The sequence below is a fragment of the Oryctolagus cuniculus genome, chromosome 4, assembly GCF_964237555.1.
Source record: "Oryctolagus cuniculus chromosome 4, mOryCun1.1, whole genome shotgun sequence".
Lineage (NCBI taxonomy): Eukaryota > Metazoa > Chordata > Mammalia > Lagomorpha > Leporidae > Oryctolagus > Oryctolagus cuniculus.
The window spans coordinates 163,798,788-163,816,295 of record NC_091435.1 but is presented as its reverse complement, the minus strand read 5'-3'; the positions used below and the strand labels follow the sequence as shown (position 1 = coordinate 163,816,295).

The 17,508-nt window shown below is 39.0% G+C and overlaps 1 protein-coding gene and 1 long non-coding RNA gene across 17 annotated transcripts in view; one reads left to right on the top strand and one right to left on the bottom strand.

The window, feature by feature from the left end:
- Positions 1-17,508, top strand: part of SLC4A7 (solute carrier family 4 member 7) — a 104,400-nt gene that overhangs the window by 27,598 nt on the left and 59,294 nt on the right. For all 16 annotated transcript variants that reach the window (XM_070071619.1, XM_070071614.1, XM_070071617.1 and 13 more), the window contains 4 exon segments: positions 6,413-6,494; positions 9,962-10,108; positions 12,507-12,645; positions 14,950-15,110. In XM_070071619.1, coding sequence (XP_069927720.1) covers positions 6,413-6,494; positions 9,962-10,108; positions 12,507-12,645; positions 14,950-15,110 — 529 coding nt within the window.
- LOC138849403 (uncharacterized) lies at positions 80-14,639 on the bottom strand. The gene is made up of 2 exons (XR_011388228.1): positions 9,385-14,639; positions 80-9,194 (listed from the first exon to the last, which is right to left on the bottom strand). It is a non-coding gene; the product is annotated as an uncharacterized lncRNA (long non-coding RNA).

Here is a 17,508-nt window from a genome sequence, read left to right as displayed (position 1 = left end):
TTAGTTGAATGACTGGCTGAGTCCTTTAGTCCCTGGTCCTTAAGGAAATGCGGCTTCTGTCATGGTTTGTAGGATTCCTGGGGAAGAATGGGCAGGCAGACTGTGGTGCTTAGGGGTTTCCTGATTTTCTCTTGCAGTAGAAAATTGCAGTGGAACCTGAAAAATAGTTAGGGTAGTCTCGTGTGGAATGAAGAGGACCTGCTATGGCTGAAAAACACTGGGACTTTGTGGTACCCCGCCCCCCCCCGACACACACACACCTGTAGAAAGTCTGCTTTCCTGGAAATTTAAGAGTTACAGAAATCAGTTTCAGAAATTTTTTTAAGTGAAGAATTTTACTTTGTGTTTTTAAAGGATTTATTTATTTTTATTTGAGGGAGATTGATCTTCCGTGCACTGATTCATTCCCTGGATGCCTGCAACAGCCAGGCTGGGATGGGCCAAGGTGAAGCCAGGAACTAGGAACTCAGTTCTGGTCTCTCACATAGGTGGCAAGGACCCAAGCACTTGAGCCTTCATCTGCTGCCTCCCAGGGTAATGAGCAGGAAGCTGGATCAGTGGTGGGCTCAGATTGAGGTTCTCTGATTTGGGATGTGGGCATCCCAGGTAGTGTCTTAATTGCTGAGCTGCAGTGCTCACCCCTGTTTGTTTTTTAATTTGAAAGGCAGACATACATAGAGATGGAAAGAAAGAGATTGTCCATCTGCTGGTTCAGTCCTCAAATGCCCACAGTGGTCGGGGCTGAGCCAGGTTGAAACCAGAGCCAGGAACTCTCTCCAAATCTCCCGCATAGGTGGCAGAGACCCAACTGCTTACCTGTCTCCTGCTGCCTTCCAGGGTCCACATTAGCAGGAAGCTGGATCAGAAGTGGAGGGGTCAGAACTCAGACCAGGCACTCTGATATGGAATCTAGGTATCTTAACAGCTGTGCCAAATGCCCACCCTGGAAACTTTTTTTTTTTTTTTTTTTTTAAGATTTATTTGAAAGAGAGCTACAGAGAGATATAGAGCCAGAGGTCTTCCATATGCTTTCGCAGGCCACAGCAGAGAGCTGGATTGGAAGTGGAGCAGCTGGAACTTGAACCGGCGCCAGCACTGCAGGCCAGGGCTTTAACCCACTGTCCCACAGTGCCTGCCCTGGAAACATTTTTAAAATTCTCATTTCTGCTAGTTTATTCATACTTGATAACTCTAAAACAAGGGACTGCTGTGTGCTTTTTGAGGTGTGTGTGTACTCAGAACTTGGGATGAGTGTCTCTCCTTAGAAATAGTGTGGTGAGTATTTCTGACTCACCATTTCAGGTAGCATCCAGATGAGGCTTTTCGTTGTCTGTGACTCCTGCCTTGTGTGGAAGCACCTTAAAATACTAGAGTGCCTCTCTACATAACCTGACTCTTGTTTGTTATCGGGGGGCCGTCATTTGTCACTTTTTATAGAGTTCTCGTTCTGTTTCATTGATTTCTTTACTTTTTCTCTCTTTGGAAACTTTTTCATTAGAATACCAATTGAGTAGAAATTTGAGTTTTAATTCAAAGCCATGGCACCAGGAAAATCAAACACCCTATGGGAAACAGACATCATCCATATTACATCAATGGGGAATTGACTCACTTCACTTTTTTCTTTTTAATATTTATTTACTTATTTGAAAGAGTGACAGATATTCCACCCCATGCTTCACTCCCCAAATGGCTGCCACCACCAGGGCTGGGCCACACAGAAGCCAATGGCCAAGAGCTTCATCTGGGTCTCCCACATGGATGGCAGGGGCCCAAGCACTTGGGCCATCTGCTGTTAATCTTTTTGGTGCCTTAGCATCAGCAGGGAGCTGGATCAGAAGTGGAGCAGCCAGTACTTGAAGCCACACTCATATGGGATGGCAGGGTTGGAGGCAGTGGTTTTAACCACGATGCCAGCCCCTCCATTTACTTTTAAGGAAATTATTCAGCATTTGTTTCACATTTGTATTTATAAAATAAGGATTCAGCAGCTTATATTCCAATGGGGTTTATGCTATTGCTCTATTAAGGAATTCTTGGGTAGTTTCCAGTCTTTTCCTGTTAGAAGCAACGTTGCAGTAAATACCCTTGTGTATATGTCATTTTACATATAGAAAATTGAAACCTTTTATAGTCTTACATGGACAGTTCTTAAACTTACTGTATTAAAGTGCAGTGGTAATATAATTATCTATAAATAAAAATTTGAAACCAAGGCTAAATTTCCTTTAGAGGGAGTCAATCCTGTGTTGACATAACTTAGAAGCCTTTGTGTTTGTTCATCTATTTTCATTTTCCTAATGCTATAGCTTTATTATTATTTTAGATAGGCATTATAAGCAATAGCCTTTGTGACTCACCCATCTGAGGTTAAGAATGAAAACATTTTGATGTCAGGGATTACTCTTTGTTGCTATTTTTAGTTTTCCACTGAATTGGAGGTAAAAAATGAGAAAAAAAAAATGGTCCTTTCTGGATGCAGGTTTAAAAGTTATTGGCAGATTAACAGACTTAAATGTGACTATTTTAAGTTACTCTAAAGTATGTTTGTTAGAGCAAAAAGTGAGCGACTGTTGCATTGCTTGAGTCTGCTATTCCCCAGTGCTGCCCATAAGAATGAGGCAGTGTTAGCAATTTGTGTTTTATCATGTATAATAATCAACATGCACATATGTTCTTTTGGTTTAAACTTTTGAAAAGAACACAAAATTGTGCTCTACAACGGTATATTAACTTTCTCTGTATTAAAAAGTGAGGCTTACAGCTTTATCCTAAAATGAAAGGATTTATAAGAGATGTATTTGTTTCAGCAATGCATTGTCTCCTTCAGATGCTGAATGGCTTTGCTCTGAGAGATTTTCGGTGTATCAGCCACAGGTATCCTGTATGCTTTGTTGGATTACTTATATCAAGATGACCAATTTCTGTGGCCCACTTAATATTTGTATTTACAGCAGATGCTGCGTTTCTTATTCACTTTTCAATTTCAGGAGAAATATGTGTTTATCATCTTCCTCCTCTTTTTTTTTTTTTAAAGCAAAGTTTGTGCTGTTTTCTAGAATTTAAAAAATTTAGCTTCAGTTTGCTATTCAGATTATGCAAGAATATTCTGATAGCCTCATTGGGTCAGTTTATGCTTGTGTATGTATTGAGAAATTGTGCTCCATAAAGATGTACATGTATTATTAAAAACTTTAAAAAATAACTCAATAATAGCAATACAATAATAATTTTACTTGATTAAATATTTATTTTACTTATTTGGAAGACTGAGAAGGAAAGGAGAGAGAGACATCTTCCATCTACTAGTTCACTTCCCAAATGGCCACAACGGCAGGGGCTGGGCCAAGCCAAAGTCAGGAGCCTGGAACTCCCATCCTTGTCTCCCAGATGGGTGGTGGGCATGTCTGCTGCTTCCCCAGGCACATTAGCAGGGAGCTGGATTGGAAGCAGAGCACCTGGGACTTGAATCAGCACTCAGTTGGTGCTGATCTTGCAGATGGCAGCTTACTGTGCCACAACGCTGACCTTTTGCCTTTGACGTAATACAAATACAACCACCCATGGGAGAACTTGTGCATTTATAAATAAAACTTTGGTTTAGTTGGGTGTATTTTTACCGTAGATGTGATCTTAATTTTCTCCACACAGTGTTTTTTCCCTGAACAATGTTTCCCTGAAATCTTATAAGTTCATTTAGATTTACTTCCTTTTGTGGGGTCTCTTTTTACAAATTGTTTCATGGTATTCTTTAGCATGAGATTGCCTTCTGACTTTATTTAAAAATTTTTTTTTCTTTTAACTTGGGAAGGAGGAAGGAAGGGAGAAGAGGAAGAGATCTTCCATCTGCTGGTTCACTCTCCAAATACCTGCAAAGACCAGAACATAGCCCAGGCACGTGCTAGGAGCTGGGAATGCAATGCCGGCTTCCTGCATAAGTTTCAGGAACCCAATTATGTGAGGCATCACTGCTCTCTCCCAGGATGTGCAGTAGAAGGGAGCTGGAGTCAGGAGCTCAAGCTGTCAGTCAAACCCAGGCCCTCTGATGTGGCATGTGGGTGTTCTGACCACTGTACTGAATATTCAGCTCTCTGTCTTCCTGCTATTGACGCAGGTTTTTGACTCATATTTTCAATTATTAGAAATAACTGCCTCAGGGCTAGCATTGTGGTATAGTGGGTAAACCTGCTGCCTGCCACTCCGGCATCCCATATGGGCACTGGTTTGAGTACTGGTTGTTCTGCTTCCAGTCCAGCTCCCTGCTAATGCCTGGGAAAAGCAGCAGATGATGGTCCAAATGTTTGGGCCCCTGCCACCAGGTGGGAGACCCCAGATGAAGCTCTTGGCTTCTGGCTGAGTGGGCATCTGAGAAGTGTACCAGCAGATGGAAGATCTCTCTAACTCTTCCAATTATATGAGAAATACTGCCTTAAGAGAAATGAAGGTTCAGAAAATTTGTTTGACTTGCTCAAGGTTTTACAGATGATATCTAGTTGGGGAAAGCTGGGTAGAATATAAGCAGATATACTGAAGGACATCTTTTATCTGCTACTTTTTGCGCATGTGGGAATATTTTTCTATTATACATAAAGATCAAAGGATATGTGTATTTTAAGAAAATTAGTATAGTAATAAATATATATTGTAAGATAAATAGTAATAAATATCAGATAACCTAACTTAAGCTGTTTGTTAGGGTTAGCTGTTAGTGTTGTTAATACATCCAACTGTGCAAGTATAATTGCATAGAAATGAAGAGTCTTGTTTGAGGTGAGAGTTAACATGCATTTTTTTTTCCCCCATCCTGGCATTGTGCAGGCTAAATGAAAGCTTGAAATGGGAGCAGTTAATCCCTTGTAGAGTAGACAGTAAGCTACCTTTCAAGGTAGGACTTGCGTGCGTTTTATTTAGGACAGAGTTTGTCTTTATGTGTGCATGCTCAGGGACTCAAGTCTGAAGTCAGTGAAGGATCTCTAAAGGTTTCTTAGCGATTTGGTAAATAGATGATAATTATTAATTATTTATTCCTGTACATTTCTGAGGCGGTGTTTGCTTTAGTTTCTTTGGCCTTTCTTTATTTCTAAGGAAATATGAATGCTATAAAGGAGTTTGATTAATCATGCATGCCATTGACTATCTTTTTAGTTCATTTTGTGAAATTGTCTTATGGTCTACATAGTCTGTTCCCACTGCTTTAAATATGGAAACTTGGCAAGTCATTTAATGTCTCTTGAGTTTCCTGTATTCAGGAGTCATATATACAAATACTTCTTGATATCCAAATATGTTTGATTCTACAGTTTGGATATCTAGGGCTCAAGATTTGCATTTTGTAAACAAATTGTGTCTGATTCTAAATTTTGGGTAGCAACTATTAAGAGTTTGGGTTGCACAGAATTTCTTTGAAAATTTAACCAAATGCATTCAGTTCCAGACTTCAGATAGTGAGAATTTGGATTCTTGAAGGTTTGGATAGTGAAGAAAATTGTGTATGAATTTACTTTGCATGTATTGGACAGAGCCTTGAGCTACAGGCTCAGCACTGGCAAGGGCCAGTGAGGCCAAATGTTTCCTTGTCCAACTCCGGCAACCCCAGTTGGGCATAGATCCAGAGTGAGCTGCGGCTGGCCCTGCCTGGACAGGACTGAACTAAGACTTTTTAAGGGAAGGAGTGTTGTTCATTTATCTATCTGTTGGCACCAAATCTTACACATAAAATGTTCATAATTATTAATGATAATTAGAATTTCCTCTGAAAGTTTTTAGTTGAGAACTAAAGTTAAAATTTTATTATTTTTATATTCTACATGTGGTATTTTGCAAAACATATATTTAGTTAATCTTTTTTGTTGAGCTGAAGAAGGGAAGGGAATACAGCAATGATTTCATAAAGGTTAGTTTTCACAACTGAAATAAAATTTTCCTACAAGTTAAATTTGGGCATGGCTTTTCCTTTGTGGGGATATAAAAAGTTCTTCTAAGTTGGCTTTTGGTTAATATATGAGTAGAAGTGGGTACTGTATGTTTAATATAATCCAATGTGTCTGAGTTAATTGTTCCACTTTAATTAGAGGATTAAGAGCAAAAATCCAGAAAGGAACCATTCCCTTTTGGCTGCTAAGGGTTCCCCTGATGTCACATTTCCTTGGTTCTGCTCCTGGAATGTCTTCCCGTTGAGGGTGATGTGCACATTACTCCAGATTTTTAGTAACATCACAGAAGACCAGGGAAAATGCTTGCCATTCAGTTCTTACCATGTGAGTTCTGAATGGCCTGTGATATGCTGGAATACAGTGTTGACACCTATAATAGGAGTTCAGATGGCCGCCTGTCCTGTTTGTTTTTTTTTTTTCCATTTTGAATAATCTATCAATTTAAATACTTTGAATAAATGAGAATAATTTATTCTTAGGGTCCTGATGAAGAGGCTGTTGTGGATCTTGGCAAAACCAGCTCAACTGTGAACACCAAGTTTGAAAAAGAAGAACTTGAAAGTAAGTTTGTTTTATACTTAGTGGAGTAGATTACTGATTAATGTTTGTTAGTGTCCTTTAAGTTGAAGCCATATGTTGAAACATGAGGTAGAGCATCCAGTTGGAAGAGTGTTTAAAAAACTGTAGTGCAGGAGGCACAGTCATCACCACTACCTAAATCTAGAACAGAGCATTTCCTTGATTATTTGCTGTTTGTTGAAGGTGTTGACATAACATAGATCGATGGTTACTATAACGTAACTTGGAAAACTGAAAGCCCATAGGGGGGAAAAGGAAAAAACTTAATTATTTTTTTTTTTTCACTTTGAGAAGGCTGTGTAATTTGTATTGTGAACACTGTTAGAGTGCCAGACTCTTCAGCTGCAGTTGTCATGAATTGTCATCTAAGTGTGCATGACGTAGCCTCAGCATAAAATTGTGGAGCAAATGAATTATTTGCCCATCTAGCTTCCCTCCTTTGGTAGAAGTTCTGGGAAATGATTTTACAGAATAGCTGCTAAGAGAGTATAAGAGTGTTCCTATATACACTTCACTCAGGATTTTATAACATTAACATTTGCATCACCATCATAGTTGTGAAAGTGCAGAAATTTGATTGGATAAATCACAGATTTTTTTTTTTCAAAATTCACCAGTTTTTCTACTAATGGCCTTTTTCTGTTCAAGGATACTATTGCTGCAGTTCAGGATCCTACTGTGCATGTAGTCATGTCTGTTTAGCCTCTCCTCTAACCTATAACAGTTTTGCATTCTTTCCTCCTCTTCCTGACCTAGTGGTTAGATATTTTATACGGTGCCCTCAGTTTGGGTTTGTCTGGTTATCACATGAATAGGTAAGATTCTAGGTGTTTGGGAAGTGTAACACAGAAGTCAGGTGGACATCTGCATTGTTTCTGTGAACGTTGCTGTCAGTGTGACTCCTCATTAATGACATTAGCCTGGAACTCTTGATTAAAAAGTGATGTTCTTTGCAAAATTTTAAAAACAAAATATTTGAGAGACAGAGAGAGCGAGCGAGAAGGAGCAAGTGTGAGCCCTCCCAATCGCTGACTGGTTCTCTGTCTAAATAACTCACATTGGTTCCTGCTAAAGCCAAGAACCAGGAGCCAGAAAGTAGATCCAGGTCTCCCATACAGGTAGGAACCCATTGCTGCCTTCTAGGGTCTGTATTAGCAGGAAGCTAGAATCAGGAATTGCAGCAGAGTCCAGTCTAGGCTTTCTGATATGGAATGTGAGTGTCCTTACTGGCATTTTAACCACTGAGGCCAAACACCTGCCCTGTGAATGCTTTGATGGCTTTTATTTTCTTTTTTGAGTGTTACATTCCTTAAGCTAGAATTATCTGTGAGATTTGGTTTTATATTGGGCTGTTAGTCTATTGCTTTACAGAAGGAGATGGAAGGAGGCACAAATAAAGAGTTCTAATTTATATTCCAGTTTTTTGTATTTTAAAATGTTTTTTTAAATAGTTTTTTTTTAATAGTTTAAAATGGACTTTAAAAGTCTCAGTTTATCAGAGTTTCATAAAGAACCTCAGTTACCTAGAAGCTTGTGATTAGGGCTTATGAATTAGAGCAGATAGAGAAGTCAGGATTTTTAGCAGTAATTTTACTAATTGATGGATTTGGTCCATTACTTACTACTTAATGTCAGCCCTCAAGTGTTTATGTTTTAGGACAAGAAGGAGAGAGACACCTGAACATGCTTTTGACTTCCCTTGGTTACCTCAGGACCCTCAGCTCTGTATGCTTTGCACACATCTAAATTTTGGTATCAAGTTTGAGGGAGAGATCATCTCAGTGGTAGGCATTTGATGGACTAGAGGTGAAAGAAAAAGAAAAGAAATGGTTACAGGGCCAGCGCTGTGGCGTAGTGGGAAAAATTGCTGCCTGCAGTGCTGGCATCCCATATGGGCACTTGTTTGAGTCCCAGCTGCTCCTCCTCAGATCCCGCTCTCTGCTATGGCCTGGGAAAGCAGTGTCAGATGGCCCAAGTCCTTGGGCCCCTGCACCCGTGTGGGAGACCTGTAAGAAGCTCCTGGCTCCTGGCTTCGGATTAGCCCAGCACCAGCCGTTGTAGCCAATTGGGGAGTGAATCAGTGGATGGAAGACCTCTCTCTCTCTCTCTCTCTCTCTCTGTCTCTCTGCCTCTCCTTCTCTCTCTGTGTAACTCTTGACTTTCAAGTAAAATAAATAAATCCTTTTTTTTTAAAAGAGTTACAATAGAGGATTCTAAAGGCAATAAAAAGCAGAAAAAACAAACAAACAACAGGAGGATTCAGTCTCCCAGTCTATGAAATCTATTGTGTTCCTTACTTCGTTTATCTGGTTGTTCCGAACTGCAGACTCATAGGATTTATTTTTATCTTGGTACACTGGGGCTTGTGTGCCAAGACTCATTAGTACTAATTGGAGTAACAACTTTGTAATTTTCAGTGCACAGTGATGGGAATTTGACTCTAATTTCCACTTTTCTTGGTGTTCAGAAGGAAATAGCTTCCCTAAAATAAAATGAGTTTTGCTGTAGTTTGTTTTTTTACTTTTTTATTGAGATATAATTCACATGACATACTATTTGTCACTTTAAAGTATGCAGTTTATTGTTTTTAAGTATGTTGTACAACCATTACCACTCTGTAATTCCAGAAGATGTTTTGTTAGTCAGAATACTAAGTCAGGATATTACTGTATCAGCAGTTACCTTTTCTTTTTTTTTTTTTTTAACTTTTATTTAATGAATATACGTTTCCAAAGTACGAATAATGGATTACTATGGCTTCCCCCCCATACCGTCCCTCCCACCCACAACCCTCCCCTTTCCCATTCCCTCTCCCCTTCCATTCACATCAAGATTCATTTTCGATTATCTTAATATACAGAAGATCAGATACCTTTTCTATAAAAACATCCAGTAATTTGACTGAACTGTCTTTTTAGCCAGTCTCACAGTTTTCTACCTTTTAAATGAAGTGTTTGTGTCACTTAACATTTACAGTATCCCTTGGTAATTTGAACTTTGCCAATTTGAGGTTTGCAAATCTCTAAAAAGTTTATAAATTTTTACACATTTATATTTATTAGAATATGTTTTCTATAAAGTCTTCAGTAATCATTGGAACCTATTTCTTCAGGACCGCTGCAAAGTAGGCTTGCTTCCACATGTAAATGGAATAAATTTGTGTTTGTGGAGTATGATATCAGGTGGGCCAAGTTCTTCTTTCTCAGAGTATCTTTTGAATTGTGCAGACCAGTGCTTATGGAAGTAATCTGCATATCCCTAACAGTACTAATTGCTGGGGTAACATTTTGTGTAGTGCTCTGTCCACAGAGAAGTAAGTAGAGACTACCGTTATCAATGGTGTGAACTTGTATGAAAGTCTTTGCTGTCAGAGTAAATTGTGATGTGCTTTTGTGCATCCCTCTTTCCCCTTTGGAACATTAGTAATATGTTTCTGGACCTTTGACTAGGCCATCGAGCTGTGTATATTGGTGTGCATGTCCCATTCAGTAAAGAGAGTCGGCGGCGTCACAGACATCGTGGGCACAAACATCACCACCGGAGAAGAAAAGATAAAGATTCGGATAAAGAAGATGGACGAGAATCTCCCTCTTATGGTGAGAGAAAGCAGAAATTCCCGTTAGAGGGTTTGTTTGTTGAAAAGTAACTAATTTTTTAACTGCACTTTAAAAAATTTATTTATCTCTAGTAATTTAAACACATGTATTGGGGGAATACCAATGAATGTAAGAATTATTTTTAACAAAAGTATTTATTTATAGATTAAGATCCCCTTGGGATGAGTGAAAAAAAAAATAAGGGGCTTTGTTCTCTCCATTTTATTCCAGACTTGGGACTATGAAAGTTGTGTTTTATTATTATTATTTTTTTTAAATTTCTAATTTAGTAGGATCTTACTTCCTTTGCTATGTATTTTGTTCCTTACATATGCTGTGAACAGACTTCTGAAACCCTGAAGCTTCTGGCAGGGCTTGGAGGTTTTTCCCTTTATAAACCACATTTTTTTTTCACCAGAAGATTTTCCAGTGGGCTGGGAAAGAGAACTTGATAAAGTTGTGTACAGAGAAGGACACAGCAGTTTTTTGTTTGTTATTTAAAAGCAAACAAGTACTGAAGAGAAAAAAGACATTTAATGAGGATTGATAGCAGTGATTTAAATGGCCCTGAGAGGGGGAAAGAATTGAGCCAGAAAAAACATTATGTGGCCTAAGGAGGAACCTTCAGACATTATGCGTAGCTAACGTAGGGGGCATCCTGAGCTAATAGGCTGCCATAGGCCCATACCGCCCTATGCACCGTGAGTTCTGTGTGTACTTTGTAGTAAAGCTATGGTAGGAGCCATACCCCTATAGTTTCCAGTGTGCTGTGCTAAAGGAAAGCTGTGAAGGGGCAAGGCATCAAAAACTCAGTGCGCTTGATTACAGATACAACATGAATATAAGAAATAAAATATCTGTGGTTAGTAAAATTGCAAGTGCCAGTTCTGCGCTTAAGCATTCCAACAAGCCCTTGACACAGGCTCTTTTATTTAATCTCAGCATTTTTTAAAGGTAGGCGTAATTTTCAGTTCATGGCTTAGGAAACCTCAGCTCAGAGAGGCTAAATTATGAGACTCTCTTGAGAACCTCTGCTAAGAGATCTTGCTGAGCTAGTAAAATGTTAAGTGGTCATGTACCTAGCAAAGGTCATGTGGCTAATAAAGGCAAAATGAACACCCTGTTTAGAATCGCTAGTGAACTTTGATGCAAGTAATTTAGAAGTTATTTTTCTGTTCCATATAATGGGCCAGTCCGGCTCACGATATCTCAGGGTCTTCCATGAGTCAGTCAGTGTGTCTCTTCTGTAATTCATACAGAATGAACAGGCACACAATATTTTTATGAATATTTACTGAACTATAATATGTTTAGATGTTCACCTAGGTAAATGATATGATAAGCTAGAATATGGAATTAGAAGTCTACGAGTAGTAATTTGAAAAATAAATGATGAGGGAGAAGATATTTGACTTCTTTTTAAAGATTTATTTTATTTATTTGAAAGACAGTGTTACAGAGAGAGAGAGAGAGAGGTCTTCCGTTCACTGGTTGAGTCCCCAAATGGCCGCAATGGCTGGAGCTGAGCTGGGGAAGGAGATGGAATTTTTCCTTGGAGCCTCTATGAAGAAATCAGCTCTGCCAGCATCTTGATTTTTATCCTTGGAAGTTTAATTTTGAACTGTAACAGAATAAATTTGTGTTTAAGCAACTTTTCAGTTTTTATAGCAGAAATAGGGAGCTGAAATGATGACCAACAGAAACATGAGGGTGAAGTGTAAACATCTGTGAACATAAATAACCACAGTGACGTCATGAAGAAGAAAAGTCATATAATCATCTCAGTAGGTCCAACAGGAACATTTAACAAAATTGCACCCTCATTTGTGATTTTGATTTTTTTTTTAATTTTCCTCTTACTGAGGTTTTTCCTGTTCGACCTTATTTTGTTCTCATATCTCTTTTCTATCTTCTTACCTGTTGTTTCTGTGTTCTGTGTAACTTCCTCATAGTCTGTCTTTTCCTTTAACAAGTTTCTCCCCATGTTTTGGAACTTTGAGTTTTTCTCCCCATTCTTTATCTTAGCTATCTTTTAAATGTTCTATATGTCTAACATTTCCGTGTATTTTTAGTGAGGAGGAAGTCCTGTTGTTGAGAATCGTGGTTCATGTTTTGAGATGTTGCATATTTTGTTTGTTTCTTTTAAATCAATATAGAATTAGCCTGACTTATTTATTCTTTACATAGTTGGTCACTTTTCTCTGTAAAGAAGAAAATATCTTTCTGTGATGCTGGTCTTTGTTTCTGCCCACAATTTGGTGTTTTTATTAATAACTAAAAGAAGAGTTTTGAGTAAATTTAGTCTTTCTGAGAAAATGTTTCACTTTCAAAATGGTGGATTTATTTTTGAGTGAAGTGAGGACAATTTTGAGTTTCTTTACATGCTTACTTTGTCAAGATACCCCATCCCAGAGAGTTCAGTTTATTCTTGGTACTGAGGATGATGATGAAGAGCATATTCCCCACGATCTGTTCACGGAAATGGATGAACTGTGTTACAGAGACGGAGAAGAATACGAATGGAAAGAAACTGCCAGGTAATGCTGTGGAAGCTCATTGTTTAATTGGCTTATTTGACTTCTTTTTGTAATAAGAATATTAAATTGCAGTTATGTGATATACCCAGTGCTATAAACCAATGAGTAGAACTCCCCTTGTCAATGTCTGGAATTTCTATCCTAAATTTTTTTCCCATCTCAAATTTGTTTCTGTATAAGTTTTTTTTTTTTTTTTTTAAGAATTATTTTATTTATTATGTACCAATGCCATCTCACTAGTCCAAGTGATCAATTTCAGTTCACAGTTGATCACACTGATAGGTCTAAGAGTCAAAGGGATCACACAAACAAGTCTAGTGTCTGCTAATACTAACTGATAGAATCAAACAGGGAGAGAATGATCCAACATGGGAAGCGGGATACACAGTAAACTCATAGAATGGCAGATGTCCTAAATAGCACTCTGGCCTCAGAATCAGTCCTTAAGGCATTTGGATCTGGCTGAAGAGCCCATGAGAGTATTTTAGGCATGGAAAGCCAAGACACCCTGGGGAAAAAAAAAAAAAAAGGAAGACCTAAATGGAAGATCTCTGCCAGTGAGATCCCAGTGGAAAGAACGGGGCCATCAAAGAAGGAGGTACCTTTCTCTGAAGGGAGGAGAGAACTTCCACTTTGACTGTGACCCTGTCGGAATAAGATCGAAGTCGGCGAACTCAAAAGGCTTCCATAGCCTTGGCAACTCATGACTAGAACCTAGGGAGATTACTGACGCCGTAAACGAGAGTGTCAAATTGTTAAGTCAACAACAGGAGTCACTGTGTACTTACTTCTCATGTGGGATCTGTCCTTAGTGTGTTGTCCAATGTGAAGTAATACTATAAACTAGTACTGAAACAGTATTTTACACTTTGTGTTTCGGTGTGGGTGCAAACTGATGAAATCTTTACTTAATATATACTGAATTGATCCTCGGTATATAAAGATAATTGAAAATGAATTTATATTTACTAAATAAAGTTACAGAGAGAGGTAGAGCCAGAGACAGAGAGGTCTTCTGTTCCACTGGTTCACTCCCAAAATGACTGCAACGGCCAGAGCTGAACTGATCTTTGAAGCCAGAGCCAGGAGCTTTAGGGGCCCAAGGAGTTGGGCCATCTTCTACTGCTTTTCCAGGCCATAGCAGAGAGCTGGATCAGAAGAGGAGCAGCCAGGACCCAAACCGGTGTCCACATGGGATGCTGGCTCTACAAGTTGGGACTTTAGCCCGCTGTACCACAGCACCGGCCCCATAAACTCTTTCTACTTAACAATACAAAAAGATTTATGTTACGGTAGACTTCCATTGAAGAATCAAATTTGAGGGACTGGCTTAGCAAGTTAAGGCTCTGCCCACAACGCCAGCATCCCATTCATGTGCCAGTTTGAGACCTGGCTGCTCCACTTCTGATCCAACTGCCTGCTAATGCACCTGGAAAAGCAGCAGAAGATGGCCTAAGTACTTGGGCCTCTGCACCCATGTGGGAGACTTGGAGGAAGCTCTGGTCTCCTGGCTTTGTGTTGGCCCAGCTGTGACCATTGCAGCCATTTGGGGAGTGAATCAGCAGATGGAAGACCTCTCTCTGTGTGTGTGTTTCCCTTTCTCTCTGTAGCTCTTCCTTTCAAATAAACAAAAAATAATTTTTTTTTAAGAGAAGAAGGAAATTTGAGGGGGTCAATGTTTAGTTCAGTGGTTAAGATGCCAGTTAATACTCCTGTCCCCTACATTGGAGTACCTGGTTTTGATTACCAGCTCTGGCTTCTGACTCCAGTTTCTTGGTAATGTGGCCTCCAGGGAGCCATATTTATGGCTCAAGTATGTGGGTTCCTGCCTTCCATGTAGGAGACTTCGATTGAGTTCCCAGCTGTGACCCTCAGTCACCACAGACATTTGGGGAGCAAACCAGCAGATGGGAGCTTATTCTCTTCTGTGTCTCTGCTTCTGAAATGAAGATTTTTGTAAAAAAGGAATTGAGAAACAAATATTTAAAAAAAAATTTAAGAAATCAAGATCTTGTGTATTTTTCTATATTTACAGCAGGAGTAAAATGAAAGTTACAAAAAGTTCCAGTTTGTGCTTGTTGGCTTGTTGTTGTGATGGCTAGAATAAAGGGGGAACTGCAGAGGAACCTTGTGACTATGGAAATTGTAGCCCATTAGCTTAATTTGTGAAAATGTGTTAATGAACTTTTGTTCTGCTGGTGGTTCTATTTCTTTTTAAAAGAGCAAGTTTCTATTTATTACATTAAAAATAAGCAAGTGAAATCTTTCTTACTTATGAAACATTCTAATGTGTTATTCATTCAGATGGCTGAAATTTGAAGAGGATGTTGAAGATGGAGGAGACCGATGGAGTAAACCTTACGTGGCAACTCTGTCTTTGCACAGTCTTTTTGAACTAAGGAGTTGCATTCTAAATGGAACAGTCATGCTGGATATGAGAGCAAGCACTCTGGATGAGATAGCAGGTTATAGTAAATTGGCTTTTTTATATTTAAGGTGTACTGAGATTCGAGATGATTCAAGGAAATAATGCATAATTTCAGAAATTCTTTCAGCAACTGTTGAGCTGCTGTTGTGAGGGAAGTATGACGAACAGGCACAAATAAGGTAGACTTTTTGTAGAAGTTGCAGAGGAGATAGTCAAATTAGGTAGGTATAACTGCAGTATAACTGTGTGATTAGTGCCATAAGCACATATGGAGTTTATTCTCTGGAAATTCAGGGGAAAGAGTTTTTGTTTCTTTATCTTTTGTACTAGGGCATCTGGGGAAACTCCCCAGAGAACATTTTTTGTACAACTTAATGCATAAAATTTGACTACATGGGAATAAGGAGTGATGGTGTAAGAGAAAAGGAAGCATTTTGAGGAGGAGGAAGAACAGAAAGAAAAGTCTAGACCTAGAAGTCTAGTAGGATATGGATCTTAGAAAAATCAGTTCCATGTGAGTACACAAATTTCTTGAATGGCAGTAGGAGGTATGTTAGGAAAATAAGTTAAAGATTGTGATTAACTGTGAATTATTTGGTTAAGAAATTGGATTTTATTTGGTAGTTATTTCGGCAGTCTTCGGATATACTGTGATTAATATATGCTTCAGGAAAGTCACTGGCAACACAGTATAGGTGAGCTCTGGGTTAAAAAGAGGTCAGAAACAAACAGGCCAGATAGTCTCTTAACGTTGGTCTAAACAGGAAGTGATGACGTGAGCTATGGCCAAGATAGCGATGGAAATGACAGAGATTTGTAGGATAATATGAGTAAATAAGTTGAAGAAGATAGTTGCGATAGATCTATTTGACCACTAACTAAAATCACTCAAAACAAAAATCTACTTCAGTAGTCATGAATTTGACTTGATGTTCTTTGTAGATTGTTCCTGTTGAAAATAAAAATCCTGTAGTATTTAATCTGCAAGAGGATCATTTCTCAGGCTAGCAGTTTTACCCGATGGTTAAGTTTGACTAAGTGCTGCAAATCTTTGCATTGTCAAAGTGGTTACATTCTTGTCTTACATGAATGAAATATTGAATTAGGGGTAGGATTAGTCAGTGTGGACATAAGGGTCTTTGGCTTAGCAGTTACCATGTAATGCAATATGTACTTTCAGTAAATTTTGTATAATCCTGTGTCCACATGTTGTATCGTCTAATGGTCTGAATACCTGTTAGGTTGGTCCTTTTAGTTTTCTGTCAGTAATCTTATCATAGTTTTGAATACTTTACATTTAAAAAAATCAAGTTAGTGCCACTGTGCTTATTTATACATGTTTCATAAATTAATATAGTTAAAAGACACTGCAATAATGCATAAATGTCATTACATCAATCCCCATGTCCCCTATGCCCCTCTCACAACCTTATTTATTTATTGCTTCATGATACTTTATCTATTGCTCACTGATTTTTCTACTTTTGGAAGAGTGGGAGCAGAAACTTGCCTTTTTTTTTTTTTTTTTTTTTTTTTTTTGGACAGGCAGAGTGGACAGTGAGATAGACAGAGAGAAAGGTCTTCCTTTGCCGTTGGTTCACCCTCCAATGGCCGCTACGGCCGGCGCACTGTGCTGATTCAAAGCGAGGAGCCAGGTGCTTGTCCTGGTCTCCCATGCAGGTGCAGGGCCCAGGGACTTGGGCCATCCTCCACTGCACTCCTGGGCCACAGCAGAGAGCTGGACTGGAAGAGGGGCAACCGGGACAGAATGCAGCGCCCTGACCGGGACTAGAACCTGGTGTGCCAGCGCCATAGGTGGAGTTTTAGCCTATTGAGCCATGGCACCTGCCAAAACTTGCTTTGACTTGTTAACTGATGTATTCCCAACACAAGGTGGGCACTCAGTCCGTAGCTGGTGAGCAAAAGGATGGATCCAAATTATCATCTCCTAGGACAGTTTGGGGGGGAAATATGAGGTAAGGTAGTAAAATGCCTGTATATCTTAGGAAGCCAATGTTAGGGATCTTCAAAAAGTTCATGGAAAATGGTTATTGTGAATCAGCTCTATATGGATTTCAGTGTTTTTGCACAAAAATGAAAGCTCCTGATAACTTGCTATAACATGTCTACACGGTATCTACTTTTAAGCACTAAGTAAGATCTCAGTTTGGAAAAAATTCTGTCAGAGCAACTTGAATTCTGCTAAAATGAAGCAAGAACAAATGTCAAGCTAACGGTGAAGTGAAACAACAGTAGTATCATTGATTCCTTATGAAGAGTTTATGGGCAGCTTGCCGCAAAGGAACCAGCAGTTCACAAAGGGGAGGAGTAACTCATCTTGAGAAGGGATGAAACGATGCTAAAGGTGAAGCCTTCAGTGACAGACCATCCACATCAGTCTGTGAGGAGAAACTTCACCTTGTCCATGCCCTAAT